Below are 26808 nucleotides of genomic sequence, written 5' to 3' on the forward strand. Positions count from 1 at the left end.
GTCTCGGGTCCCCCACGACCCCACCCTGCTGCTGGGAGCTGGACACGTCCTTCCACACCAGGAGCCCTGAGGGGAGGGACACCCAGTGTTGGTTGTCCTGGACGCATTCCCAGGTCCTGAAGCCAGGTGGGCAGGGCCTGCAGCCCAGAGAGACTTGATCTAAAAGGGGAAGAAAGGAGAGGCCCAGGGTGAAAAGAAACGGGTATAGGACTGACCCTCAATGCAAAGCCCCATGTGCCCAAACCAGAAGTCAGGCCTTTGCAGCCCAAGACCCAGTGTCCCCTGAAGTGCCATCACCATGGGTAGCGAGTCTCCCTGATCCCTATGCCACCCTGGCCAAGACGCTGACCCTCCAAGTTCTTATGTCCCTGAAATAGAAGCCTTGGATGCAGAACTCGGATCATTACACTTCCACACCCAGAATCTGGGCCCCTGAATCTACTGCTGCTCTTATAATAGACCTTATGGTTCTATAGATCCACCTGCCAATCCGAAAATATGAGTCTCCTGGACTGAGGTCCTGAGCACTTCAAAATCCAGTGTTTTCCAAATGACCCACCCCCACACACACACTCTCTCTCTCTCTCTCTCTCTCTCTCTCTCTCTCTCTGTGTGTGTGTGTATATATATATATATATTATAGATAGATAAATAGATAGATACACACACACACACACATACACACACACACACACACTCTCTCTCTCTCTCTCTCTCTCTCTCTCTCTGTGTGTATATATATATATATATATATATATATATATATATATTATAGATAGATAAATAGATAGATACACACACACACACACACACACACACACACACGCCCATCTCCATCCTCATTCTCCAGCCCCGGGCACTCAATCTGTATGTCAGGGATTCCTATCATGCCCACCCAGGTCAGGAGCACCCTCATGCAAAAGCCACTGTCCTCTCCTCAATAGCATATTTCAGTCTCAGGAACCAGGCTTAGGCACCTCAAGATTAAGTGACATTTAAAATCGCATTTGAGGACCACAGAAGAGAATCAAGAATGAGAGCCCTGCCACCTCCACTGACACCCGGTAAGACTTCCTAAAGTCCCTCCGGCTGGGCTGGTTCAGCTGCTCTGTAAAACCAGACAGTTCACAGGGATCCAGCCCTGGCTGCGTCTCAGGAACTTGATAAAATCTTCCCTCTTCCCTAAGTGAGGGACAAGTAAATTCCAAGTGCTGTGAGGGTGACAGGAGAGGGACTCAGATAACCACAATTAAAGATCTAAAGGCAGGGATAGAGGGATGTGCTCAACCAGGGCCTCACCCCCCACACACATAGATCAGGGTGCCCTGGAATCATCCTGGGACAGGAAGTCCGCCTCTGCTTGAGTTAGATCCTCCTGGATCTACTGTTCCCAAGCATCTCCAAATCCCCATCCAAACCTCAACCAAACTTAACCCAGGCCGTTTAACACAACCCAATCCACCCGCATCACACACACCAACCCAACCTTGCCTAACTCAACACAACTGCTACGGCTCCCCACATTTGAAACGATTCCAAACTCATGTCCATCCTCACATCCCACACAAGCCAGTGTCTGTGGCTGCCACTCTCCACCCCGAGCCAATCCCCACACAGTTCCCATACAACCTCAATATTATTAGCCCATTTCCACCCAGGCCATCCCCAGCCAACCAGAATCCCCAGTCCCCAACTCCACAAGAGCACAGCCAACTCCAACCCTTCCCTCCACTCTCACTGGTCTTCAAGCTCCAGCCTCACATCTGTCCCCAGCATATCATGTGGCCAAAGAAAACCAAGCATGGCTGAGTACTGACTCCAAAACCTGCCCACACCCCTCCCACACCTCCGGCTCAGCGGGACAGCACAGGGGTTCCTGCCTCTGCCCTCCAGGCCTGTGTGTGCACCGCTGGGTCCACAGACAGCTCCGGCTAGTCTTTCCCCCCACACACCTTGGTACCAGGGATTGAATCCAGGTGCACTTAACCATGGAGCCACATACCCGGAATTTGGTGGTTTTTTTTTTTTTTTTTTTTTTTTGAGACAGGATCTCGCTAGGTTGCTTAGGGCCTCACTAGGTTGCTGAGACTGGTCTTGAATTTGAGATCCTCCTGCCTCAGCCTCCTGAGTCGCTGGAATTACAGGAGTGCACCACCACACCTGGCCCTGACTGGTCTTTGTTCAAAAGATTTGGCTGAGATAATTCTGATTTGGGCACAGTGCAAGAGACGTGGAAGACCCGGGGAAGACGGTGGAACTGGAAGAAACCCTTAAGTGCAGGCCCCTCCTCCCTCGGCCCAAAACCCTTTGGAAGAGGGCAGTGCGCGTGCGCAGATGGCACGCCCAGGTGCTGCTCCCGGTGAGGAGCCCCTGAGAGTGGGCCGCCTTGGTCCTCCGTGCCTTTGGAGATCTGGGGGCCCGGGGTGGTCCCATCACCCTCTCCCCAGACCCTGGGCCAAGGTCCCAGCCCTGCCTCTCTCACATCAGGAGCAGCAAGCCCCACACACCTGGAACTCAGCCCACCAGGGCTCCAGCCCCGCTCTCTCCAGAAGCGGACCCCCTAAGCGTTCCCACCCAGAGCCCCTCCCAAACCCAGATCCCCTGGCTTCGGAGCCCCGCCCTTATAATAGGTTCCCCAAAGGGCTGCCCATCCAAGGTCGGGAGGTGGACCGGGAACCCTGGTTGGGCGGGATGTGGTAGTCAGTGTTTGACCGGGACTGCTGAGCAGGTGCCAGCGCAAGGCAGCCTGGATGGTTTTCTGAGGTCTTCTGTGCCCCGCCCCTGGGCCGCCTTTTCAAGGATGTTTGCCCAGAGCGGGAAGCCTTGCCAGATTCGGTCTGCCTCCGATCTGGTTTCTCACGTCCTGAGTAATAACGATAACATCTCTCTTACAGCAGCCTTGTTTACTGTTGCGGGGAATAGATAAATGTCTCTCTAGGGCAGGTCTGTTTGCAGCCCCGGATAATGAATCAGAGCTCCATCAGGGGCACAGGCTGGGCCGGTTTGCAAGTAGCCCATGGAAGATTAAGGATTCTGGGCTCGGGTTCCTTGCCGGTGGCGCAACCTGCGGCTGCACCGAAGCTGCCTGCGCTGCTCTGATCTCTGACTCGGTGGGATTTGTGGTCAGAGTCTGAACAGATAGGAAACCTGGAGCGCGCGCTGCCTGCCTGCCGTGAGTAATGAAGCTTGGACCCAAGAGAGTCCTGTGTTCCAGCATCTGGACACCGCAGCAGACTTTTTCTTTACAAGTTAGTAAAATCTCAGACCCTTCTGAGTATTTGGCAAGCACTGGGCACTGAGGCTGCACCTGCAAGGGGGGTCCAGAAGGGCCCCAGCCTGGCGCAGGGGGCAGGTGGAGAGGGAGCAGGCAGAGGGGCTGATGGGACTTGGTAGGGGGGTCTGAGAGAGCCCCAGGGGCAGAGTCAGGTAGGGCGTTAATGAAGTCACCCCCACCTTCTTCAGGGCAGAGAGATCAAGTCATAAGTAGTTTCTCTGCAGACGGCAACTGATCATAGTCTCTGAAGACCGCTGGATCCAGAGTGACCTTGACCTCGTGGGCACCCCTGTCTAAGTCCCTTCTGCTGTCCAGTGATGCCAGTAGTATCCACCTAGAAGGGTGCTGTGAGGAGGAGATGAGTGTTTGCAAGTGCTGATGTTTGGCCTGGCCCAGGCTAGGTGCTCAGCAAGGCCAGCACAGACCCAGGCGCGGGCTGGTCACAAGGCAGAAATAAAAAGCTGAGACTGGCAGGTTGTCTGGCTAATAAATCTGCATATCTACCTGCCTTTTGTCCCACTCTGCTGTCCCACTCATTCAGTCGTTCATTTGTAAGAATTAGGGACAGATCCCATCAGCATCCCATCAGTAGCATCCCTGCCTGAGCCACATCCCCAGCCCTTTTTATTTTTATTTTGAAACAGGATTTCACTGAGTTGCTGAGGCTGCCCTCTAACTTGCAATCCTCCGGCCTCACAGAGTCTCTGGGATCACAACCTGGCCCCTTGTAAAAAGCTTTCCTGGCTCCTGAGTTTTCTGAAGATGGAAATTTTAAGCAAAAAAAAAAAAAAAAAAAGAAAGAAAAAGAAAAAGAAAAGTTTCTTTTCTCATCCTTCAAAGCTGACTTTCATAAAACCCATTTTCTTGCCCATATGACCCTGAGTCTCTGTGGAGCACCACAAGCAGCAGTGTGGCCTCTTGTCCCCACTCAGTGGTGGTCTTTTGTCCCCATGTAGTGGTGGCTCCCGTAGCCCCATGAGCACCTCACATACACATCAGAGTCTTGCTGTGACCTTGTGAAGGAGAATGTGCAGCAGAGGCTGGACCTTGGCCCTCGGCTCCTGGGAGGCTGTGTCCACGCCTCGGGATTCTCCTGCCTGATTAGAGTGACTTTGTTTGCCCGAGGCCTGGACCCCAACAGTCTGACAGTGTGATTCACAGTGAGGGCTTTGGGGCCTCACATCAGCCAGACTTCTGGAGGGCTGGACACTGAAGGTCATCCACGAAGGTGATCCACCATGTCTATGTGTGACCCAGCTAAACTCTGGACCCTGGGGCTCAGTCGAGTTCCCTGGTCAGCAATACCTACACACTGTCCCACACGATTTCCAGGACTTGTGTGCCCAGCGGTGTCAATACTTGTCCGTGTGAGTCCACCTCTGTTGCCAATGCACACCTGTGCAGGTGTCTGGACCTGCCACTGGAGTGTTGCAAATCTGCTCGTGTGTCCCTGAGACCAGCCTGCTGCGTCCTTCCAAAGTGTGGCACCCAGCTGTGTGACAGCTAAACAAGTTCATGTCTGTGTGTGACCCGCGTGAGTCAGTGTGTTCCTAGAGGGGTCTTGGTGAGAGGACCACACCTATCAGACTGGGCAATAATGCTTTCCCAGTCCCGTCGGGCAAATTAAAGAGTGTCAGTAGGTGGCGCTGTGGACACTTGGGTCTCCCGGAGAGGCTGAGGGAGGAAGGGGGGGGGCGGGGGCGGGGGAGAATGGAGGGAGCCGGTCCACACCCCTTCCAGGAGCCAATCCAAAGTCACATCATGCTGGGCACAGTGGCTTATGCCTGTAATCCCAGTGACACTGGAGGCTGAGGCAGCAGGATCGCAAATTACAGGCCAGCCTCAGCAACTTAGTGAGGCCCTCAGCAACTCAGGGAAACCCTGTCTCCAAATAAAATGCAAAAAAAAGGGCTGAGGATGTGGCTCAGTGGTTAAGCACCCCTTGGGTTCAATCCCTGGTACAAAAAAAAAAAAAGTCATGTCATTAGAACAAAATATGCTCTTATTATCCAGGAAATCCCAAGGGTTTTAGAGGCTCTGTGCTGGGGACTGGAGGCAGGACCAAGATACATACTTCTTAGTATTGCACACAAGCAGAACCGTGACCAGAACTGACCAATGAGCCACCTGTGTGCACCCATGTGTGTGTCTGCGCCACTGCCCAGCCCCGGCCACAGAGCCCTTCTCTCCCTGTTCCTTTTGCCTTCTGCTCTCCCGAGTCCTACAGAAACAGGACAGGGAGAGACAGGAACGTCTGGAGAGAACAGGCAGCGCTACAAGCTAGAGAGAGGACAGCGGTCTAGTGTGTGTAAAAGCCAGAGACATCTGCTGAAATCCATGGCAGCAACTGTGAATAAAATGCAGGGGGAAGGGTGGGAAGGGTCAGGGTTGGGGACAAGGACTGTCCTCAGGAATCCTTGGCCCCTCTCCAGGCGGGGTCCGCATTGGTGAGCTGGGCTGAGCTGGGCTGAGCTGGGCTGAGCTGGGCAGGTGGACAGGACAGTGTGGCTTCTCTCTGCTACCCACCACCACGTCCTGTACCGAGGCAGGTCCTGGGTCTGGGCTGCTGGTTGTGAGGAAGCAGGGGGTCCGCGACAGAGGAAGAGGCTGTGCCCAGCCCCTGGTGTAGAGAGACATGGGACTTGTTCTCACAGGTCCCTGGGGAGAAAATGGAGGAGACTGGGAACATGGCCTTTCCTGGAGTCCTGATGTGACCCTGACCTAGAGGGTTGTGTCCAAGGACAAGAGGGCAGGAGCCTGGAGGTTGGCTACCAGGGGCAAGTGGCAGAGGACACCACGGCCAGTGGCTTCAGAGTCTGGGGTGAAGGTCATAGGATCCTAAAGGGTCAGTGGACCAGGTGGCCTACTCTGGTCTGTCCCTCACTCAGCTTGCGGGGAACCACCTGCCCACACAGCCCCAAGAGGGTGCGCCAGGCAAGTACAGGGTGCCCCAGAGCAACCACCCAAACCCACCGTCCGCGGCTTCCCATAGCGTCGGCCTATGAGCTGTAAAGCACCCAGCTGCACTGCCACGTCCTGTTGGTAGGACAGGCCCTGCTGCCCACACGGGACCCAGTGGGTGTGGCCTGCATGGTGTCAGGCTGGAGCCTGGCGTTCGAGAAGGAACCCCGACATAAGAGATCCCTGTGTAACACTGTGTGCGGGAGGACACGGGGGCCAGGATGGAGATGGGTCGACACAGTCAGGCAGACGCTGAGTCAGAAGCAGACACACAGAGTGGAGTCCCAGAGACGGCAGAGCCCCAGATGCCGGGCACTGAGAGGAGGAGAGACGCCTCAGGTGGCTGATGGACACACAGGCCGTTGAGCTGTGTTTCACTTTATGTTCCCACAGTGCCAGCGGCCAGGTTCTAAGGAGCACCCTTCCTGCTCTGTGTGTGCATGTGCATGCGCGTGTGTGTGTGTGTGTGTGTGTGTGTGTGTGCTGGATTGTACTTTAAGGTCTGCCTGAGGTGTGTGTATGTCCAGCCCCGGGGCTGCAAATGCCCCAAGCATACTGTTCACACATCCAAAGGAATTGGAGGACTGATTTCCACAACGTGAGTATCCATACATATGTCCCCTAAATAAATCATGTATCTGATTAAAACAACTCATGTTTATAAAGCAGGGTGTTTTGTTTGTTTGTTTGTTTGTTTTGTTACTGAGGATTGAACCCAGGGGCACTTAACCACTGAGCCACATCCCTAATCCTTTTTACCTTTTGAATTTTACTTAAAGACAGTCTCACTAAGTTGCTTAGGGCCTAAGTTGCTGAGATTGGCTTTGAATCTGTGATCCTCCTGCCTCAGCCTCCTGAGCTGCTGAGATTTCAGGTGTGCACCAGCACATCTGGCTATGAAGCATTTATGGTATGGCAGGCATTATCACACCCATCCAGAGTGTAAACACACACACACACACACAGTTTCCCATTTAACCCTTGAGCAGCCCCCACATAACAGAGGAGGAGATGGAAGCTCACTGTAGTCAAAATCTCAAGGACTCAGAGCTGGTATGTGTGAACCCAGGTGGGTGGCCTCTGGGTGTGCCCACTGTACCACAGAACCTTGACTGCCTTTGTCTCAGGGGCCTGAGGGCACCTTGGCATCTCTTCCTCTGTACCTTAGTAAGACCTTCCCTTGCATGTCCAGGTCCTGTATGTGGCGTGTGCCTGGGTGACATCAATGTCCTGCCACACTGGAGGCTGGATGGGGTCTGTGTGTGTGTGTGTGTGTGTGTGTCCAAGTCCATCTGCGTTCCCACATGAACGTCCGTGCTGTGATTATTGTAAGTACAACCTGACACCGGCCAAGTGTGTTTCAGCTTAGAGCGCTGTCCTTGTCAGAACCTAAGTGTGCAGGTCCAGTTGTCCATGGCTGACTATGGCCACATATGTGACTTAGTGTGATAACGGATTTGCTGAGATGCACAAACTCTGGGACCAAACCTGTGCCATTCCTGTGTGTGTGTGTGTGTGTGTGTGTGTGCGCCCGCGCCCAGCCCAGCACCATGCTCTCTTCCTCCCGCCTGCAGGTGACATGTGTACAGATGGGGGAAGAGGCGTGTGTGCGTCTGAGGAAGGGTGGGGGTGGAAGTCGTCTCATTTTCATTGTTTGTGTTTGGTGGGGGCTGGATGAGGGAGGAGGAGGGTCTGTGTTAGAGTTTCCCAGAAACATAAAGCCCACAGGATTTATAGACGCACAAAAGGACATTTACTACGGGAGTCGGCCCTGGTCATTACGGAGGCCAGACGTCCTGCCATCTGCCGTCTGACCTGCAGAACCAGGAAGCCAGCGGTGTGATTCAGCCCAAGTGCCGAAGACAGAGAAGCAGGAGCACCAGTGTCCAAGGGCAGGGAGGACAGAGAGCCCAGCTCAAGGACCGAGGGACTTTTTCTTCTCTTCCCGCCCTCGGTGGACTGGATGAAGGCCACGCCCAGGGGCAGAGCCAGATCTTCTTTGCTGGATGCTGATCTCTCCTAGAAATTCCCTCAGAAACACACCTAATGTTTGCAAATCCCTTAGTCCAGTCAAGTTGACACATACAATTAATCAGGGTCTAAGGTTGGGGACTGGACCATGGCTCAGACTGAGCCTTTGCCTGAGACCCAGGAGATGCCCCCCCACTGCCCCACCAACCGCCTCTTCTTTCTTCCTCTGTTCTCTCTCCTCTCTCTCTCCCTCCCTCCCCGCTTCCTGCAGAGCCTGGACTCCGCCCCAGGAGCCCTGCTCCACCACCTCTCCTTGGTAATATGCAGCCAGCATCCCGCCCTAAGCCCGCTTGTTGGTCTCCAGAAGGAGGCCAGCTCTCAGGGCCACGGGGAGGGAGGAGCAGAAGCGCAACAGTCACTGGGGGAGAAGACCCCAGGGCAGCTCTGGGGTGCCAGTGGGCAGTAGTGGGAGGCAGCGCCGGGAGCAGAAGTCCGTCTGCAGCCCCACAGTGGCCGCAGGTCCTCCAGTCCTTTAGAGGAGTCCCCTGAGGGATACTAGACTCACCCAACTGTATACCAACCTATGCCTGCCACCAGCTGGGGACAATGAACTGCAGGCCACACAACCACAGTGCCCACCCAGGGGTCTGACAAACCCCAATACCTCCTCTCTGCCCAAGCTTTGCAGGGGTTCATGTACCTGCCCCTTGCCCAGACCCTCAGATATACTGCTGTTCTCTTGGCAAGCCTCCTCTTACTTCAGGGACCCTGGACTGCAGAGCCCCAGCCCTCCTCGGCTGACCCAGGGGTCCAGGCCCTGGCCCTCCTCCCTCAAGCTGTGGAAAGAACCACCTATGGACAAATACTCGCTGGCGCCACCTAGCGGCAGGACCTTCCCAGGACAAGAAGAAGAAAGGCAGGTTTCCAGTCTCCTCCAATCTTCCCCAACACAGCCCAAAAAATAAAATCTCAGAGAAAAGCTATGTTCTACACGTGGCGGTCTTCCATTCAATGTCACACTCTCATGCTCGGGTCTCACGCATACATGTTCTCTCCCTGAGCCTCAATTGCCCCATCTGTAAAACAGGGTTCTTGATAAAGGGGGTTCAGGGATTCTGAGAAAAGTGCCACTCCAGGAGATCAAGAAACAAAATTCCCTTCAGTCCTGGATCTGCTGCTGCCAACTGTCACCTGAGAAGGACCCCCTCCTTCCCTGTAATCCCAGCTTCCCGGGAGGCTGAGCCAGGAGGATAGCAAGTTCAAGGCCAGCCTGTTCAAGGTGAAACTTTGTGTCAAAATTAAAAAGAGCTGGGGATATACTTCAGTGAGAGAGCACCCCTGGGTTCAATCCCCACCGTTAAAAAAAAGGGGGGGTTAGAGTTACCCTGCACTGATATCACATCCAGCCTTCATGTCTCCTCTACAGAGGAGGAAGAGGCAATGGCCACTCCCACTTAATAGACAGGCAGCCAAGGCACCGAGAGGCCTGGAAATGTGCCCAAGGGCACACAGCACTGGGTGGCAGAGACAGGATTAACACCCAGCCCAGCTTGTTCCAGAGCCCATGTCTGAATTAGGTGCTGTGTTAACCGGTGTTCAAACTCAGCCTGATTTTACAATTCACACACCTGTTCCATGGGTATTATCTCATCCAACCCAGGAAGGCCCCACCCCCTCTGCCCACCCCAACCTAAGACCCCCCCAAGCACCCGAGCAATAGATAGGTGATGCTTCTCACCCAAGGGGCCACCCAGGACCCCCCAACTTTAGCAGCCTGTGTGGTCTTGAACAATTCCCACCTCCAGGAGTGGACTTTGCAGGCATCATGGACAGGGCAAGCTATCTCCTTGCACACATTAACGTGACTCTCCTGGAAAAGCTCTCTGCGGTGGTCCTCGGATGATCAGGTTTATGGGGAGCCGCCTCAGGGGAGGCTGTGAGCAGGGGAGGGGAGCGGAGAGCTCTGGGTATGCAAAGACCCTCTGTGGCCATGTGGTGGCTGCCACCACCAAGGGGACAGACTGCCAGATGAGGGCAAGAAGACTGCTGGGGCCTGGGGCCAGGAGCCAGGGAGAGAGAATGACTGAGTTGGAGACCAACTCTCTGGCCAAGGGGACAGAGAGGAGGGGAAAGGTGTGGGGGGGGGAGGCTGGGGCCGAAGGTCAAGGACGGGGATGGATGGAGAGCAGCGAATGTGGGGAGGGGAGGGTGGACAGATCTCTGGTGTCTGGGGGTATGAATGGGTGGACGTGGTGGTGGGATGGTCCCAGGGGGGTCTGGAGATTGAAATGAGTTAGGGCCCTGCGCGTGAGAGGGCCCTGAGGACACTGGGGAGGGGCTGCGCAGGAGCAGGTCGCTGCCGGAGGCTGGAGTTGGGTCTGAAGGAGGAGAGCGCGCACTTGGTGGGTTAATTCCTCGAAGAAGGAGAGGGGGTCAGAAGGCTCAGGCCGCAGCTGGGCAGGTGAAGGGCATCTGCTGAGAAAGCCCGGAGCACTGCGCGGGTCTGAGCCGGCCAGAGCCGGCGGGAGGCGGGTCGCTGAAGTCGCTGCGCAGGGGCGGGCGTGCTCCCCGTGAGCCGGCGCGCTGCAGATCTGGTGTCACGTCGGTCGGTGTCACGCGGACGAGGTCAGTACCTGCCTGCGTGGGCTGCAAGGAAGAGCACGTGCGGCCGTGATGGAAGGCCCTCAACACAGGCCTGGCACGGGAGGCCTGTGGCTCATCTGTCACCACCACCGTTTGCCAACAGCCGCACGCGGCCAGGGGGCAGCAGGCCAGCCAGCGGTGCCTGGGGTCAGAACGCTGGATTCCTGCCCGTTGCCTCTTGTCCTCTGTATGACTTATGGCTGTGCCGCCCCTTTGTGGAGGTTGTTACGGAGGAAGCCATCATAACCAGATGGGTAACTGAGCACAGGGCGCGGCCCAGAGCCTGCAACTGAAGCTGTGGCCGAGAGCATGAACTTGGGGGAGACAAAGGGGCAAGGAGCTCTAGAATAGCTCTCAGCCTAGGGATCCAGAATGTCCGCAGCTCTGGAGTTCTCACGGCTGGAGACCTGAAGTTCTAGTATGCCCGGAGGTCTGGGGCTCCCGCACACTGGAAGCTCCAGAGTTTCAGGGCGTCTGGAGATCTGTGGTTTTAGAGTATTCTAAAAGCCTGGGTTCCACAGTGTCTGAGGACCTAGACTGCCTGAATGTCTTGGGGCCTAGAATCTGAAAGTCTGATATTCTAGAGATTTGGAAGGCCTTTGGTTCTGGAGGGGCCGAGTCCCAACCAGACAGCAGTTTCCCATAAAGGAGATGCCTTCCCAGACAGAAGAGGGATGGTGTGTAGAACAGGTCCCATCCTTTGCTGGTTGACTTGAGGTAAGTCCCTCCTGCTCTCCGAACTTACTCATTAGTGAGACTCTAGACAATTGCTCAGAGCCCTCTGGGGTTCTGAGACACCAGAAGCCAGCCCCAAATACCTAAAGCCTTGGGTCATCTTAGTGTTGATCTCTGGCCTCCAGAATGCAAATTTCAGGCTCCAGAACCCAGAATTAAGACCACAGAATCCACAATACAGACCTAGGTTCCCAGTCTCTAAATTCATACTTTACAGTCAAGATCCTAGCAATCTCAGACTTGTGGAAGCCAAGTCTGTCTCCCAGTCCAGCCTTTTAAATGTGCAACGTAGATCTGGAACTCCAGACTTCATATTCCAAATCTGAGTCTAGAGCAGACTCTAGAACCAAGGCATCAAAATCCAAAATCTACCGTTTGTACTCCAGGCCCCAGGCTTCACACAGCATGTGTAAAGTTTTCTGACCTCAAGTCCAGATTCCTAATCTGGATTCTAGATCCAAATACCTGGGGTCTAGAATCCAAGTCTGAGACCTCAAAGAGCATTCAAAACCTTGACCCCAGGATCCAGATTCCAGACCTGAGATCCCAGAACTCAGACTTGAGAGTTCACACTCCAGACTTCCAGTCATGAATGACAAATTCAGGACCCCAAAGTCTAGAACTCAAGCTCCAGATCCAGAATCCAAGCTCCAACTCCAGAATCCAAGATCCAGAACCCTGCCCCAGGAACAAGAAGTATGACCCTAGAATCCAGTTTCCACACTCCACACCCCAAATTCCAAGCTCTGTATTTTGAGGTTCTCCAAATTTTCTTGCACTTGCCTTCCTGTCCCCTGCCCCTGGAGGAAAATTCCTTCTCACAGACTCAGACAACAACTTCAGCCCATAAATGCTCATTAAACCTAGTCCCCCACCCCACCAGCCACCCAGGCGTCCAGCCTGTAAACCTGGCTCTCAGACACCTCTCACCCCACCCAACACCACCCAACCCGAGACCCAGGTGGGGCTGGGACCTTATAAATTCAGGCATTCTGGCGCCTGCTTCCCTTCTGCGGCCACCCAAGCTGCCCTAGATGCTCCTGGAGATCTGGAGGGGGTGAGATCTTTAAGAAAGAACTTGGGAAGTGGGAGCGGGGAGGGGCGACACAGACCACCCTGGGGAAATCGATTGTCAAGGGTACTGGATAGGTCCATGTGTCCGTTACTGAGGGCCCAAGCTGAATCTGAACCAAGACAAATGTCCTGAAGCTTCTAGAAAAGCCCCTATGGGAGGAGGGGGACAGAGTGAGCCAGAGGATGTCCTGAAAGCGTCTGTGCCCGAACCCAGGAGAACAACCTTCCAGAGCTCTCTCCTGCATGCCAGGCCCCAAGCTGACCTGAGCCCCCTCTTCAGAGCCCCCAACATGGGGGACAGGGAAAGGCCAGACAGCATTTGTGAGTGGGTGTCTGTGCTACGTGGAGGCAGGAGTCCAGAAGACGAGCGCTAGGCACTGGGCCACCCGGAGGAGACCGGGCTGAGCCTTGAAGGACAGGTAGGGAAGGACTGTAACTCACTCCCAAAGCTTCCGCAGATCCCCCATTGGCCAGACCCGGCAGCGGCAGAGCTGGGAATCCAGAACCAAGTCAGCCGGGGCCTGCTCCCAAGGAGTTCCCAGTCTGGTGGGGGAGGGAGACGCCACCGAGGGCCAGGGAGGTCAGAAAAGGCCTGCGGGGGTGAAGTGGACCTTGAAGAGAAGGGCATACCTGATGGGGCACAGCCTGAGCAAAGGTGTGAAGCCATGGGACTGCAGAAAGGGGAACAGCAGCACTAGAAGGACAAGGTCACGGAGACCCACCCAGACAGGCTGGAGGGCAAGGGTGTGCTCACGGCCTCTAAAGTGGGGCTGAGGGGCTGGGACTGTATCCTGGGATCACTAAGGGGTCTGTGGGGGCTGTGAGCAGGGAGGGGCATGGACGGCCAGCTCTGGGAGTGGACGAGCCCAGGGGGACCTTGGTTTGGAGACAGGCTGGGGAAGTGCTAGACTGAAGGGGACCCAAGAGGCCAGAGAGGAGGCTGGGATTGGGTCCTGAGCCAGGGCCTGGGGGATGGAGAGATCAGGAGTGTTGGCATGGTGCGGGGGCACCTGGGGTCTGTCCTGGTGCCTAGAGGAACAGTAGACCCTCCAGAGATGGGGACCCAGCAGGAAGAGCAGGTGGTAGGGGGCTAGGGGAGAAGGTGGGGAGAAGGAGGTTTTAAGCAGCAGGGGGTTGGGGGGAAGAATGAGCTGGTGCCTGGAGGCATCCTGGGGGTGGGGTCCAGACACAGCCCGGTTCTGGTTCTCTTCTCCACAGACATCGCTGAGCCCTGGCCTTTCTCCACAATGTGGCTTCTGCTCATCTTCTCTGTCCTGGTGACATCTGCAGGTGAGGGGGCCGAGGGTGGGTCCCACTGCCTGGGAGCATGGTGCCCTCCACAGAATGCATAGGTCCCGGGACCCCAAAGCACCTACCTCACAGAGACCACCAATGACCCTGCCCCGACTCTCATCCCACCTGAGCCACCTGCCAAAGTTCCTGAGTCCCTGTGCCAGCCTAAAAGCCATCGGGGCTCTGGAAACTGCTGTCTGGATCCTCTCCCTGCCCATGACAGTGTCCAAAGTTCTGGCATCTCACAAATCTGAGTTTGAGTCTTGGGCCTGCCCCTTCCTTGCTGGGTGACCTTGACCTCAAGTACTTCCCAGATAAGACAGCAGGTACCTGTGACAATAATGGTGAGGCCTCAGCAACATAATGTGGGTAATGCATGTAATAAACACTGAACAGGGTGGAGAAGCCAAGAATTCAGACTCTGGGTTCAAGTCCCACCTCTGCCACCTTCTAGTTCCCCAATTCATGATGGAGATGGCAGTCCTCCCCACGGGTGGTCGTTGAAAATGCAACATGGGGCCCTCGAGGGCCCATATGAAGTGAGCACCACATCCCTCAACAGCCAGGGGAAGGGGCTGTGGCTCAGAGGGATGGCTACTAGGTCAAGGTCACCTGGGTGGCAGTTTAGCTCCAGCCCAAGCTCTGCCACTACCCATGGATAAATCACATGTAACCTGATGCCTCCCTGGAGAAATTCTCAAGTAGATCTGTTCATTAACCCCCTCCTGCCCCTCACCCCTCAGGCCTCCCTATGCTGCCAGCCTCCCTTGGGGCTTTCCCTGTGCCCCCCTCCTTGCCTCCCACCTGCCTGCTGCACCCAGCTGGGGCCTCCACCCTCCTCCAGCTCAGACTGGCCGGACTGGCCAGGTGCAGCCCGGTGCCCAGCTGTTCAGCCAGTGCCCTCACACCCTTCTCCATAGAGGACCTCACCCTTCCTCAGTTAAGCCCCTCATGTACCACATCCGCATTCCCGGCCTCACCCTCACCTTGGTGGGCAGAGTGGGGGCATTCGGTCCAATTATGCAAATCCAGCCCCAGTGAGGGTGTCTGTGTGCACGGCTGTGACCTTGGGGGTATACACCCTGCCCACATGCACATTGCCCATTGTAGGAGGCTGTGGTCCTGTGACCTGGAAATGTCCCGATGTCCTTGTGCATGCCACCATTGTGTGTGTGTGTGTGCGTGGCAGAGGTAGGATTTGAACCCAGAGTTCGTGCACTTGGTTTTTCAATCCTTATTGAGTGCTTATTATATAAATTACCTACATTATGCTACCAAGACTTCACTGTTTTTGTCATAGGTGTATGCCACTGTGTGTGTGTGTGTGTGTGTGTGTGTGTGTATGGTGGGGGGGGGTTCCACATCCTGCCCATATGCATGAACCAGGTCCCTGTAGGTGAAACCTGCTGAGTGATATTGAACTCCATGGATCTTGCTTGGGGGCTGATCTGGAAATGGATAAACATAACCTATCCCAGTTGTCTGATAAGTCTTTGACCTTGAATGCCTGGCCTTATGTCTGGGTGTTGCCCTGGAGTCTGACCTGGTGGATCCACATCTGAGTGTTGGTCCTCTAGTTTGTTGTCTGCAACTTTCATTCTACAAAATAACTTGTGGTTGAATCATGGTTTTGACCTTGGCCATGGAGGTCATTGCAGATGTCTACCTTAGTATGACCATATGTGTGCCCACAAATAAATCTATGTGTTCTTTGTTGAGAATAACTAGCATTTACTAAGCAGTTCCCAGTTACAATGTTGCAGGTATGATTCAACACACACCCACACACACCCTCCTATTTCATCTTTACAAACATCCCCATCTTACAGATGAGGAAAGAGAGGCACAGAGAGATCAAATAACTTGCTCTAAGTCTCACAGCTTGTATATTTGAACCCAGGGTTAAGGACCCCATCTTCTTTGCCCACACCTGCTTATCTGTGACACTGGGTGCCAAGACCACACTGGAGACTAAATTTAGGTCTGATCTGTATCCAATGTTGTGTGTGTGTGTGCGTGTGTGTACCCAACCATGTGTTAACTGTTCATATTCATACACAATGTCTTTGCTCTGATTCTCCAAGCTCTAACCCATGCACCTGCAGTTAATTTTTAGCTTAAAATGCTCTCCCTGTCTGTTCCTGTGCTTGCAAACCTAGTGGAGTGTATATGTGTGTTCAGGACCCTATGGGGCCAGTTGGTGAATGTGACTGACATATACTGACCCTGGAGCCAGGACTGTGTGTCCAAACCTATTGAGTGGCTACATTCACTTGATATCATGATACTTGATACACTTTGGGACCCTGAATCACTAGTTCCAAGTGATCACCTGTCTGAGCCTCACCCCCAATCCCAGAGAACTCCTTGCCCTCTGATCCTTTCTCTGTCCTCCTTCTCCCGGGTTCCTTAGCAAGTGGGGCTAGACTAGAATTGCACAAAAGGCATTCGTTGTAAAAGCCAGAGAGGACAGTGCTTCACAATAAACAGCAGGGACCCTTAAGAAATGGGGACCAAGTGTGGTGGTGCCTGCCTGTAATCCCAGGGACTTGGGACGCTGAGGCAGGAGGATCACAAGTTCGAGGCCAGCCTTGGCAACTTAGTGAGACCTAAGCAACTTAGTGAAACCCTGTCTCAAAATAGAAAATACAAAGGGCTGGGGAAGTGGCTCAGTGGTTAAGCACCCCTGGGTTAAATCCCCAATACAAAAAAAAGAAAGAAAGAAAAGAAAGAAATTGACGTGGATGAAAAGGATGGAAGAAAGGCGTGGGGGTGCAGAAGAGGCCAGGTCTCAAGGATCTTCTGCCCCTCCCCCACCAGCCCAGGATAGAGACAAGGCGCTGCAAGGGGAGGAGTGTGTGCCCCACTCCCAGCCATGGCAAGTGGCCCTCTTCGAGCGTGGGCGCTTCAACTGCGGGGCTTCCCTCATCTCCCCACGCTGGGTGCTCTCTGCTGCACACTGCCTCACCCGGTATGAAGGCGGGGCGTGGGGGCCTGCAGGGGCTCGGGGACAGGCGTGGGGGCTAGTTTTGGGGGAAGTACGCGCTGGTGCCTGGAGCTTTGGGTTGAACGGGGAAGAGGGTCCATATTCCTGGGTTCTGAAGGAGGAAGAAGCTGGAGGTCAGGGCTCTTAGGTCCCTGAAGGAGGAAAGAGGCTGGTAAGGCCCCATCTTTCTGGGGGGGAAGAGTCTGGGGATCTGAGAATTCTAGATTCTGAGGAGGGAAGATCTGAAACATGGAGGCTGAGTTCCAAGTGCGCCCTTGCTCTCAGACTCCCGGATCCCCGAGGGGCAGGAGCTGGAACCTTTTGGCCTCAGGCATATAGGTTCATAATGGCACCTGGAGATTCCCAAAGGGTCAGAGGATTCCAGGTGGCACACTCTTTGATCTCTCTGTCTACTCCTTACGGCACTTGCGGGTAACTGCTCGCTGCACAGCTTCATGAGAGTGCGCCTGGGCGAGCACAATCTGCGCAAGCGTGATGGCCCCGAGCAACTGCGCATGGTTTCTCGCGTCATCCCCCACCCGCAGTACGAAGCACGCAGCCACCGCCATGACGTCATGTTGGTGCAGCTAGCCAGACCTGCGCGTCTGACCCCCCAGGTGCGCCCAGTGGCTCTGCCCACCCGTTGCCCCGACCCAGGAGAGGCCTGCAGGGTGTCTGGCTGGGGCCTGGTGTCCAACAAGGAGTCCGGGACCACAGGAAGCCCTGAGTCTCAAGGTGTGTGAAAGGATGGACCTATCCTCCAGGGCTCCTGGTAGAGGGGACAGGAGCCAAAATGCACTGTATGCTCCAAGTCTGCTGTCCTCCCCAGTGAGCCTCCCAGACACGCTGCATTGTGCCAACATCAGCATCATCTCGGACGCCTCTTGTAACAAGGATTACCCTGGACGCCTGACAAGCGCCATGGTGTGTGCAGGAGTGGAGGGCGGAGGAACGGACTCCTGCGAGGTCAGAGCACAGAGGGGCCTGGAGGTGGGAGAAAGCGGGTGGGTGCGGGCTGGAAAGTTGGGACATCTTGGATTTTGTGTGATTGGAGCCATGAAGATGCTAGAGTTAAGTCTAGATGTGTGATAGTAAGAGTGGTTATAATACTGGCTAGGTTGGAGTTGGAGCTAAAGATGGAAATAGGGTTAGCTTGGGATAGCATGATTGGTGTGAGGATGGGGAAGAGTTTGGTTTGATTTGGATGGGAAATATGTTGGGGGGCAAAGTGGGCTGGGATGGATTTGGAGAGGAAACATTAGACGTGGAGACTGGGAGTGAGTTGTGTTAGATGTGAGGATGGGCATGGGTTTGCTTTGATGGGTTGAGTTTCTTCAGGTGTAGCTGAGCAAGCTGGGCTGGGGGTGCCTGGGATGAAGTGGGTTGGATTGAGATTGCGAATGGTGATTAGGGTGGGGATGGGGTGGCTCTGAATCCACGAAGTTCCCACTCAACTTGAGACACCCCCTTCTACCCACAGGGTGACTCCGGGGGACCCCTGATCTGTAGAGGTGCTCTTCAGGGCATTGTGTCCTGGGGTGATGTCCCTTGTGACACCACCACCAAGCCTGGTGTCTATACCAAAGTCTGCCGCTACCTGGAGTGGATCAGGGAAACCATGAAGAGGAACTGACTAATTGGCCTCCCTGACTGAGCGGAAGCCTCCAGGGCTGGCCAGCAGTCCCGTCCTGCCCTACTAGGCTACTATGTCCCTGTCTTAAGTCCCAGATGGTAGCCAAGGACTTGTCATGCCTGAAGCCAAAGCTGGTGTTCAAGGTCACCTGTTTAACACCAAGATTAGAGGTTGATTCATATTTCTCTGTAGGAGTTTCTGTCACTTTCTTCTGGAGATGAAGGGAAATGGGAGCCAGAAGCTGGGGGTGGGGGACTCATAGAACACGGTTCCATCTCCAATCTGTCCCTCCAGTAGGTGAGAGGACATGGCTTCAAGCAGGGCTGTGTCCACTCAGCACATGTGAGCAGGTGCATGCTGTTGAACAGGGTCTCAACCTCACTCACCCTGGGTCCTCCCATCTGTAAAATTCTGATCCTGATATCACTTGCCTCCCGGGGTGGTCGTGAGGATACATTGAGGTCATACTTATGAACTGATTAGAATAGTGTCTGGCATTTAGTAAATACTCTGTATCACTGGATCCCAGAGAGGGACCCCCACACACTAGGTTACCCAGAATGACTTCTTTATCTTAAAGATTTAGTTCAAGGTTTCCTGATGGTCGTGACCAAAAAAAAGGCAAACACCTCCTTTCCTTAATCAGATTCCTAGGGAGCAGAGGCTGGGACCCTGTGAGCTATTTTGACTTTACCAAAGAGTCAAGATAACACTTTGGAAGCCTGTGGGTTTACCATTGAGGCTTCAGGAATCTCGTTCCTGGTTCTCTTCAGAGATCCCAAAATGTGATTTTCAAGATCATGGGATATGGAAGCACATGAACCTGATTCTTGAGATCTAACTATTCTATTGGTGGAATGGGAGTGGGAGTTGGAATTTGTGGTGATAATCGGAGGGGGGTTAATCCACATTTCTGGGGCTTCAGAGAACATGACCTTCAGGAGTGAAAGAGTCATTGTGATCTCAACACTGGGGACACACTGAACTTGGGAATGCTAGAGATCTTGCCCTGGGAGACCCTGGAAACTGTCCCTGAACATGTACAAGTCCCCCTAATTTTTATTAAGAAAGGACCAAGTCTCAGGTCTAGGAGTGCAAGCCTCAGGGCAGTGTGAATGCTAAGATTTATATTTAAGGGAGAGCTAGCAGCTGAGAAGCTGCTCTCTGGGCTCTGAGTAGTGCCCTGTACCCCTGAGCAAGTCCCCCGCCCCCCCCCCAGAGCTCCAGGGCCTGCCCCTCCTGGCCTCAGCCTGGGACTGCATCCAGTGTGATCCAGGGCACACAGGACAGCAGGTGCAGGTTCTCCCTCCCCTTCCACAGGGGTGGGAAAGGGTAGCCCAGCCCGCAGCCAGGGGCAGGGCCTTGGCCAGCATCTGGGTGCCAGCAGGGCAGGGGCGGGGCTCTGGGGGCATTAGGGCTTTTAAAGGCTCCCCAAGGAGGTTCTTCAGCTCCTGCCTGCCTCTGGACACCTCTGTCACCATGTGGTTCCTGGTTCTGAGCCTCGCCCTATCTCTGGGGGGGACTGGTGAGACAGTGGGGGGCTGTGGAGGGGACCAGGGCCCTGACTCTCATGCTTCCCTCACCCCTGTAAGTCCTTCCTCTCCTGCCCAGCACCCCAGCCTTGACCCTCCAGGCCACAGTCACCCTACACCAGGGATCAGGCGCTTCCTTTCTCGCCCAGGCCTCCACACTGTCACCTCCCTCACAGTTCCCTACCCTCGAGGGAGAGGTCCCTGCTCCTTGCCACTTACCCAGATCTTTCTCCTCTTCCCAAGTCCTCAGCACATCTCTGTCTCTCTTTGGGGTTCTCCAACTCTTCCAGGGGAGCTCTAGTCCCATACAGACCCTGGGACCCTGATTATCCCCTCTGACCCTCCCTCTCTGCAGTCCGATGGTCTGACTCCTGAATCCCCAGATCCCACCTCACCCAGTGACCCTCCCACCCAGCTGTCAGCAATCCATCTTGTCCTCCACACCCTGACATCCAATCCCCTTTCCTCCCAAGCCTCCCAGATCCCACCAGACAACCTTGCTTCCCCAGAACCCCAAGCAACACCCCAGTCTTGATGAAAATCCAAGCCCTCCACCACGGGCTCCTTTCCCTAAGAATTCCCATCGCTCCCAAGCTCCAGCCTTTCCTCCCCAGGAGCAAAGCTCTGCTTCCTGGGACTCCACCCCCAGCTCCACACTACCTCCCTAGTCCAGCCATCCTGCCCTGACCTCCCCAAAGGACCACAAGAACCACGATCCGTGATTCTGATACCCTACGTCGGCCGAGTCCCCCATCTCCACTTCACAGCCATGTGGCCTTCTCCATGCCTGTCCCGCTGCCTCCAGATCCCCCAGCACCCTCAGCCCAGGAGAAGCAGAGCCCACCTCTCACCTCATCCCAGAATAACTGTCACCACTCCCTCCAGGGTCCCCATCCCAGTCCTGATGCAGCCTGTTCTCAGGACCCTCAGAGGCCATTCTGCAACATAGGAAGGACCCCGAAACCTCACAGGAGCCTCCTCCAGCTTTAACCCTGCTCCTTCTTTTATCCTTCAGCTTGGAAACCCCAAATTCTAACTCTTCAGGCCAGCTGGCCCCTTCCAGTCTGACCTGGTTCCCCAAATCACCCCCAGATTCCCCTGCCCAGATACACTGTCCTCTCAGACCTGGTTCCCTAACGCCTTCTCCTCTCCTGAACCTCAAAAGCCCAACGCAGGCCCTGCTTCCCCAGGCTAGGAGCCCCTAAACATCTCAAGTTCTTCTTCCAGCTTCTGAGTCTCCTGGGACTCCTTTATGGAATCCCTCCTCTGTCCACTCTCCTCCCACCCCTCAGCCCAAGACCCCAAGTGGCCTGACCTCCAGACCCATGCCTGCCTCTTGTCTTGCTGCCTTCTCCTTCACTCCTGGGGCCAGCTCTGCTCTCAGAGAATGAGGACTAGCCATCCACCCACAAGCTCAGGGGTGACTCTTGAATTTGGGTCCTTTCCCCAAAGCACTTGGCTGCGTCCCCAGGTCCCCAGTCCTGACCCTCTACCCCCACGTCCCTTCCAACCTTCAACACAGTTCCCTCTAAGCCTCATCCCCCAACCCTTCCAACAGGCGCTGCGCCCCCCGTGCAGTCTCGGATCATCGGTGGCTGGAAGTGTGAGAAGCATTCCCAGCCCTGGCAGGTGGCCGTGTACCACTACAGCAGCTTCCAGTGCGGGGGCGTCCTGGTGCACCGCCAATGGGTGCTCACAGCCGCCCACTGCATCAGCAAGTGGGTACCAGCAGGGGCTGGGGAAGAAGAGTCTCACCCCCCCAGAACTGGGCAGCCAGGGCCATTCCCAGGGTGACCTCAGGCAAAGCTGGGCCAGGAGAGTGCTGGCTTTGCAAGGAGGAGCAGAGCTGGGACTGAAGACCCTGTCCCCGCCTGTGGCTGTCTCTCAGTACTTGGCTCTGTGTGTGTGTCTCTTTCTCTCCATGCGGGGCTGGGTTCTGGCCTCTGTCTTCCTTTCTTCTCTGAGTCTCTGCCACCATCTCAGGCACTGCATGTCTCCCCCTCCATGTCTCCACCCCTCTCTCTTTCTCTGGGTCTCTGGCTCACTCCTCTCCCCCATCACTGCTGGCCCCATTCCCATTCCCTGAGAAAAGGCAGGCATGCACCCCAACCTGTGTGCCTGGGAGGGGGCTTCCCGCTCTGCCCTGCTTCTGTGTGACCATCGGTCCCCTCTGGGGGAGACACAGGGAAGGGCTGAACTGGAGCTGGGAGGGGGCAACTGAGGGAGGAGGAAGAGCGGGGAGGGCGGGGGCAGGGGCGACCTTGGGCTCTGTGCCCAGCTGCCTGCCCTGCTGGGGACCCTGGCCAGCTGCTGCAGCTGAGCGGCTCCCAGGCCTCCCCCCTCTCTCTCAGCTCACCCACTTCCTCTCTGCTCCCTGTTCTCTCTCTTTAACCCTGCACCCGTCTCCCACCTTCTCAATTCGCTCTCCTTCCTCTTCCCTTTGGCTGTCCCTGTCCCCGGCTTTTCTCCTCACTTTCTCTCTTTGGGGACCCTCCCCGTGCTCCCGCCCCTCCTCTCCTCACTCCCTCCATCCTTTCCCCCAGCAATTACCAGCTGTGGTTGGGTCGCCCCAACCTGTTTGACGATGAAGACTTGGCTCAGTATGCCCAAGTCAGTGACAGCTTCCCACACCCGCAATTCAACCTGAGCCTCCTGAAGAACCACACCCGCCTCCCCGATGAGGATTACAGCCACGACCTGATGCTGCTCCGCCTGTCGGAGCCCGTGCAGATCACCGATGCTGTGAAGGTCCTGGAGCTGCCCACCCAGGAGCCAGAAGAGGGGAGCACCTGCCTTGCCTCGGGCTGGGGCAGCATAGAACCAGACAAGTGTGCGTCTGGCCAGACGGTGCAGCCTGGAGCTGGACGCCTGTGGGAGGGAAAGGGTGAGGAGCCAGCTGGGATCCGGCCACAGCCCTTTCTCTCCTTGGCCTGCAGTTGTGTACCCAGATGATCTCCAGTGCGTGGACCTTGAAATTCTGCCTAATGAAGTTTGTGACAAAGCCCATTCCCAGAAGGTGACAGACACCATGCTGTGCATCGGGCACTTGAAAGGTGGCAAAGACACCTGTGTGGTGAGCCAGCCCCTCCCCCCCGGGTTTGGGAGGGCTGGGGTCTGAGTTCTTCAGATTCTGAACTGGGGTCTGATAGCTAAGTGTGCATCGCTCCTCTGCTGCCCAGCTGCAGACCCTGCCCCAGAGCCTCAACCTCCCCCACACCCGCTCCAGGCCCCGCCCACACCTCGCCCTCCACATGGAGTCCCCCCTGGTCCTCTGCAGGTGTGGATGTCTAGTTAGAAAGCTCCCTGGAGAGCGAGCTCCAGGACACACACCCCCAGTGTCTCCTAGCTGTGCCTACTGCTTCCTTGCCACCAGGTCTGCAGGCACTGTCCTCCTGGACCATGCGCGCGCCCCCCCCACCCCTGAGCAGGAGACAGACTCTATGTCCCCTTGGCCAGCAGTCTGTCCCTCTGTTGGAGTCCCTGCCCGCCTTCTTCCACGAGTGGGCTCTGGAATCCCCAGGTCTGAGAGCTGGCTTGTAGCTGGAACCCAGGCCCTGCAGACCCTTCTCACTCCCTCTCCCTCTCATATTCCCAGGGTGACTCGGGAGGCCCACTGGTCTGCAATGGTGAGCTCCAGGGTGTCACGTCATGGGGCCATGTCCCATGTGGCAGTCCCAATATGCCTGGTATCTACACCAAAATATTTTCTTATGTGACTTGGATAAATGACACCATAGAGAACAACCCCTGAATGTCCCACGTTGTGTCCTAGTCTGAGTAAAACTGAATATGCATCAAATGAGCGTAAAGTTCTGGCATGATTTGGCCTTCCAGATGTTGGGTGGGCATCTCCACGCTCAGGAGCCACAGAGCAGAGGTTAGAACTTCCCCATGGGTCCCAGTCTTGTGAGCAGTCATGAGCAGGCAAGGGACAGAAAGGGGCCCTGACCAAGGTAGACCAACAGGCAGGGGAAGGCTCAGACCCCAAAGGGCAAATCAGGAGCACAGCCATTAGTTCATGCCGGGCCTGACCCTAACCTGGGAGGGCAGGTGCCACCAGGGAGAGTCAGACAGGGAGAGGCTGGAGAGCCTCAGGTTTTATTGAAGCCAGGAGGGGCTGCGGGATGCGCTCCTAGGGAGGGACCTGTTGCGCAGAAGGGTGAGGCTACACCAAATGCAGGGCAGTGGAGTGTCCCCAGGAGCAAGATGGAACGTCCACATATCAGGTGGAGCTGGACCTCTGGGAGGGGAGTTCCAATGTGTACTGCCAGGGCTGAGAGGATGGCCAGAGAGGGCTGGGCACCAGGGGGGGGCTACTCAAATGGCCACACTTCTGGGGCTTGGCAGGACAAGGTGGACCCATCAGAGCGGCAGAACACCAGGACTTCCACAGCAGGGGGCCTTAAGAAGACCCAGTGGGCGGAGACAGAGCCACAAAGGGTGGACCCTAGAACAGGGGGCAGGGCTTGCCCTTGTCTTCGGAGGGCAGGTGGCCTGCGGTCAGCGAGCGAGGCCTCCTGGGAGGTCTCATCTCCGGAAAGTGGCCACGCTGCACAGGCCGGCCTGGCACCCAACAGCCGTTACCAGTGACCTGAGAAGCTTGGGTGTTACTCCTTGGAGGAATGCAGGCCACCGTCCTTGCTGGCGCTTAGGCGGGGCAGGTCCAGGACCTGGCATGAGCGCCTCAGCGGACACGGCTGCGAGGCCCACCGTCGACTGCTGACCGGCCGCTCCAAGGAGGACGTGTAGCGGCTCCATATGCCCACTTGGTTTAAGTAGGACAAGATTCCTGGGAGAGGGGGCTGGGTGGGCGCTGGACTCTGGGCTCCATCCTAGGTCCGCCACCTCCCTCAAGGCCAGCTGCCTCTGGTTCTCCCTGGGCTCCACCCTCTGCCCTGCCAACGCCCTGCCCTTCTTTCAGAGCCTTGCGCTTACCGGCCCACAGCATCAGGGCGCTGGCACACCAGCACAGGTAGAAGGTCACCATGTAGGATACCTGTGGCCTTGGGCGCAATATCTGGCAGTTGACTACAAAAAGCGTCAGGCTGAGGAAAATCAGGAGCCCTGCACTGGGGTGGGGCCAGAGATGGCAGGAGGCTGGACAGTGACTCCCAGGAATCACGGTGGGAGAAGAGAGAGGGACTTCCTCTCCCACCCTCTAGGACAAGCAAAGAAACAGGCATGCTTGCACACAGGACAGACTGACGCCTGGAGGGAGGGGAAGGGAGGAAAAGAGAAAGACAGTGGCAAAGAAGGAATTCACACACACGGCTGACAGAAAGAATAGGCTGAAATACACACAAGGTTTGGGCCGGGGGACAGAGATTCCAAGAGACACCCCAAGGCCAGCAGACAGCGAGCCTCTTCAAGGCAGGAGGTTGGGGGGCACCCTCTACCCTGCCACTCACCAATGCTGATGCTGAGGGAGCTGAAAACGAAGTCCAGCTTGCTCAGGCGGCGAAAGAGCGGTCGGAAGGAGAGGCTCATGGAGAGGAGGAGGATGAGGCACAGGGCCATGGCCAGCATCATGAGGCCCTTACTCATGTGAATGAGAACTAGAGAAGTGGTGACAAGTACCACAGTCACCCCCAGACACTCAGGCCACCTTCCAAAGCATCACACTGACACCCATAAGCAGCCCAATAGGCACCCTAGGTCTGATCACAGATTGCCTCAAAATCACCCCTAGAAAATCCAGAATAACTCCTCTCTCAAAAACAGTCACCATTGGCCACCTTCAGAGAATCTCCAGAGACACCCCCAAACCTAAGATCCTCCCCCAGAAACTCCCGGGAGACCTCCACCCTCAGTCACTTCCAGGATACATCTGGAGGCCCTGTAGCCCATGCAGGGTAACTGACCGGTGACCTGGCCCATGTCGGGACACTTGTGCCTCCTGCAGTTGGTCCAGAAGCCCAGGTAACCAGTGTAGGAGCCCTGCAAGTAGGCCATCTGCCCATCCACCACGCTGAACACCATCAGGGCAGAGAGAACGATGAAGACGAGAGACCAGCCCCGCAGGATGAACTTGCGGTCCTCCTCCCAGGAGAGCTGGGCTGCCGGGGCAGAAGAGAGTTCTGGGGGCTGGATCTTCTCCATCATTTCTTGCATCCTAGTCTCCATTCCCAACCCAAATCAAGCTCACCTTTCATCCCAGTCTGAATCCCCTCCCATCCCCCCCACCCACAGCCACCCCCCACCTAACCCATACCACAACCACAGCCTCATCGCGACTGTTCCTGTCCCATCCCCATCTCTACACTACCAGCAGCCCATCCCACTCACATTATTCTCCCCTTCCTAACCCCTAGCATAGCCCCATCCCCACCTCCAGTTCCAGACACATCCCCATTCCCATCGCTAACTCTGATGCCAATCCTATAACCCCATCTTAAGCTCCAGCCTGCTTGTGTCCAACCCCATTTACAGGTCCCTGTTCCCCAAACTCCAGCTCCGACTCTGCTCTCAACCACATCCACTTATCTCCATCCCTCCCCCAAACCCCAGGCCAGGGCACTATGACACCAGTTTCAAGGTGTGTTCCTGAGGGCAAGAACCATGGGGTCCAAAAGGGACCCGGATGCTGTACCGCTCCTGCCCCAGATGCTTTTGATGCTACCAACCTTCCCTTTGCCATTCAAGTCCCACCTCCCATGAGAGGGCAGTCCTGGTGAGAAGCTGGTGGGAGGCAGGGTGGGCTTGGCAC

The 26808-nt window shown here is 55.7% G+C and overlaps 2 protein-coding genes across 2 annotated transcripts; both read left to right on the top strand.

The window, feature by feature from the left end:
* Positions 1-13905: 13905 nt before the first annotated feature.
* Klk15 (kallikrein related peptidase 15) lies at positions 13906-18570 on the top strand. The gene is made up of 5 exons (XM_076837624.1): positions 13906-13948; positions 16772-16922; positions 17389-17672; positions 17767-17903; positions 18418-18570. The coding sequence occupies exons 1-5, from the start codon at positions 13906-13908 to the stop codon at positions 18568-18570; spliced, it is 768 nt and encodes a 255-aa protein (XP_076693739.1).
* Positions 18571-20049: 1479 nt separating this feature from the next.
* Positions 20050-23904, top strand: Klk1 (kallikrein 1). Its single transcript, XM_076839334.2, has 5 exons — positions 20050-20095; positions 21661-21820; positions 22646-22932; positions 23039-23175; positions 23698-23904. The coding sequence occupies exons 1-5, from the start codon at positions 20050-20052 to the stop codon at positions 23851-23853; spliced, it is 786 nt and encodes a 261-aa protein (XP_076695449.2). The 3' UTR covers positions 23854-23904.
* The last annotated feature ends 2904 nt before the right edge of the window (positions 23905-26808 follow it).

Source organism: Callospermophilus lateralis, chromosome 18 (genome assembly GCF_048772815.1).
Source record: "Callospermophilus lateralis isolate mCalLat2 chromosome 18, mCalLat2.hap1, whole genome shotgun sequence".
NCBI lineage: Eukaryota > Metazoa > Chordata > Mammalia > Rodentia > Sciuridae > Callospermophilus > Callospermophilus lateralis.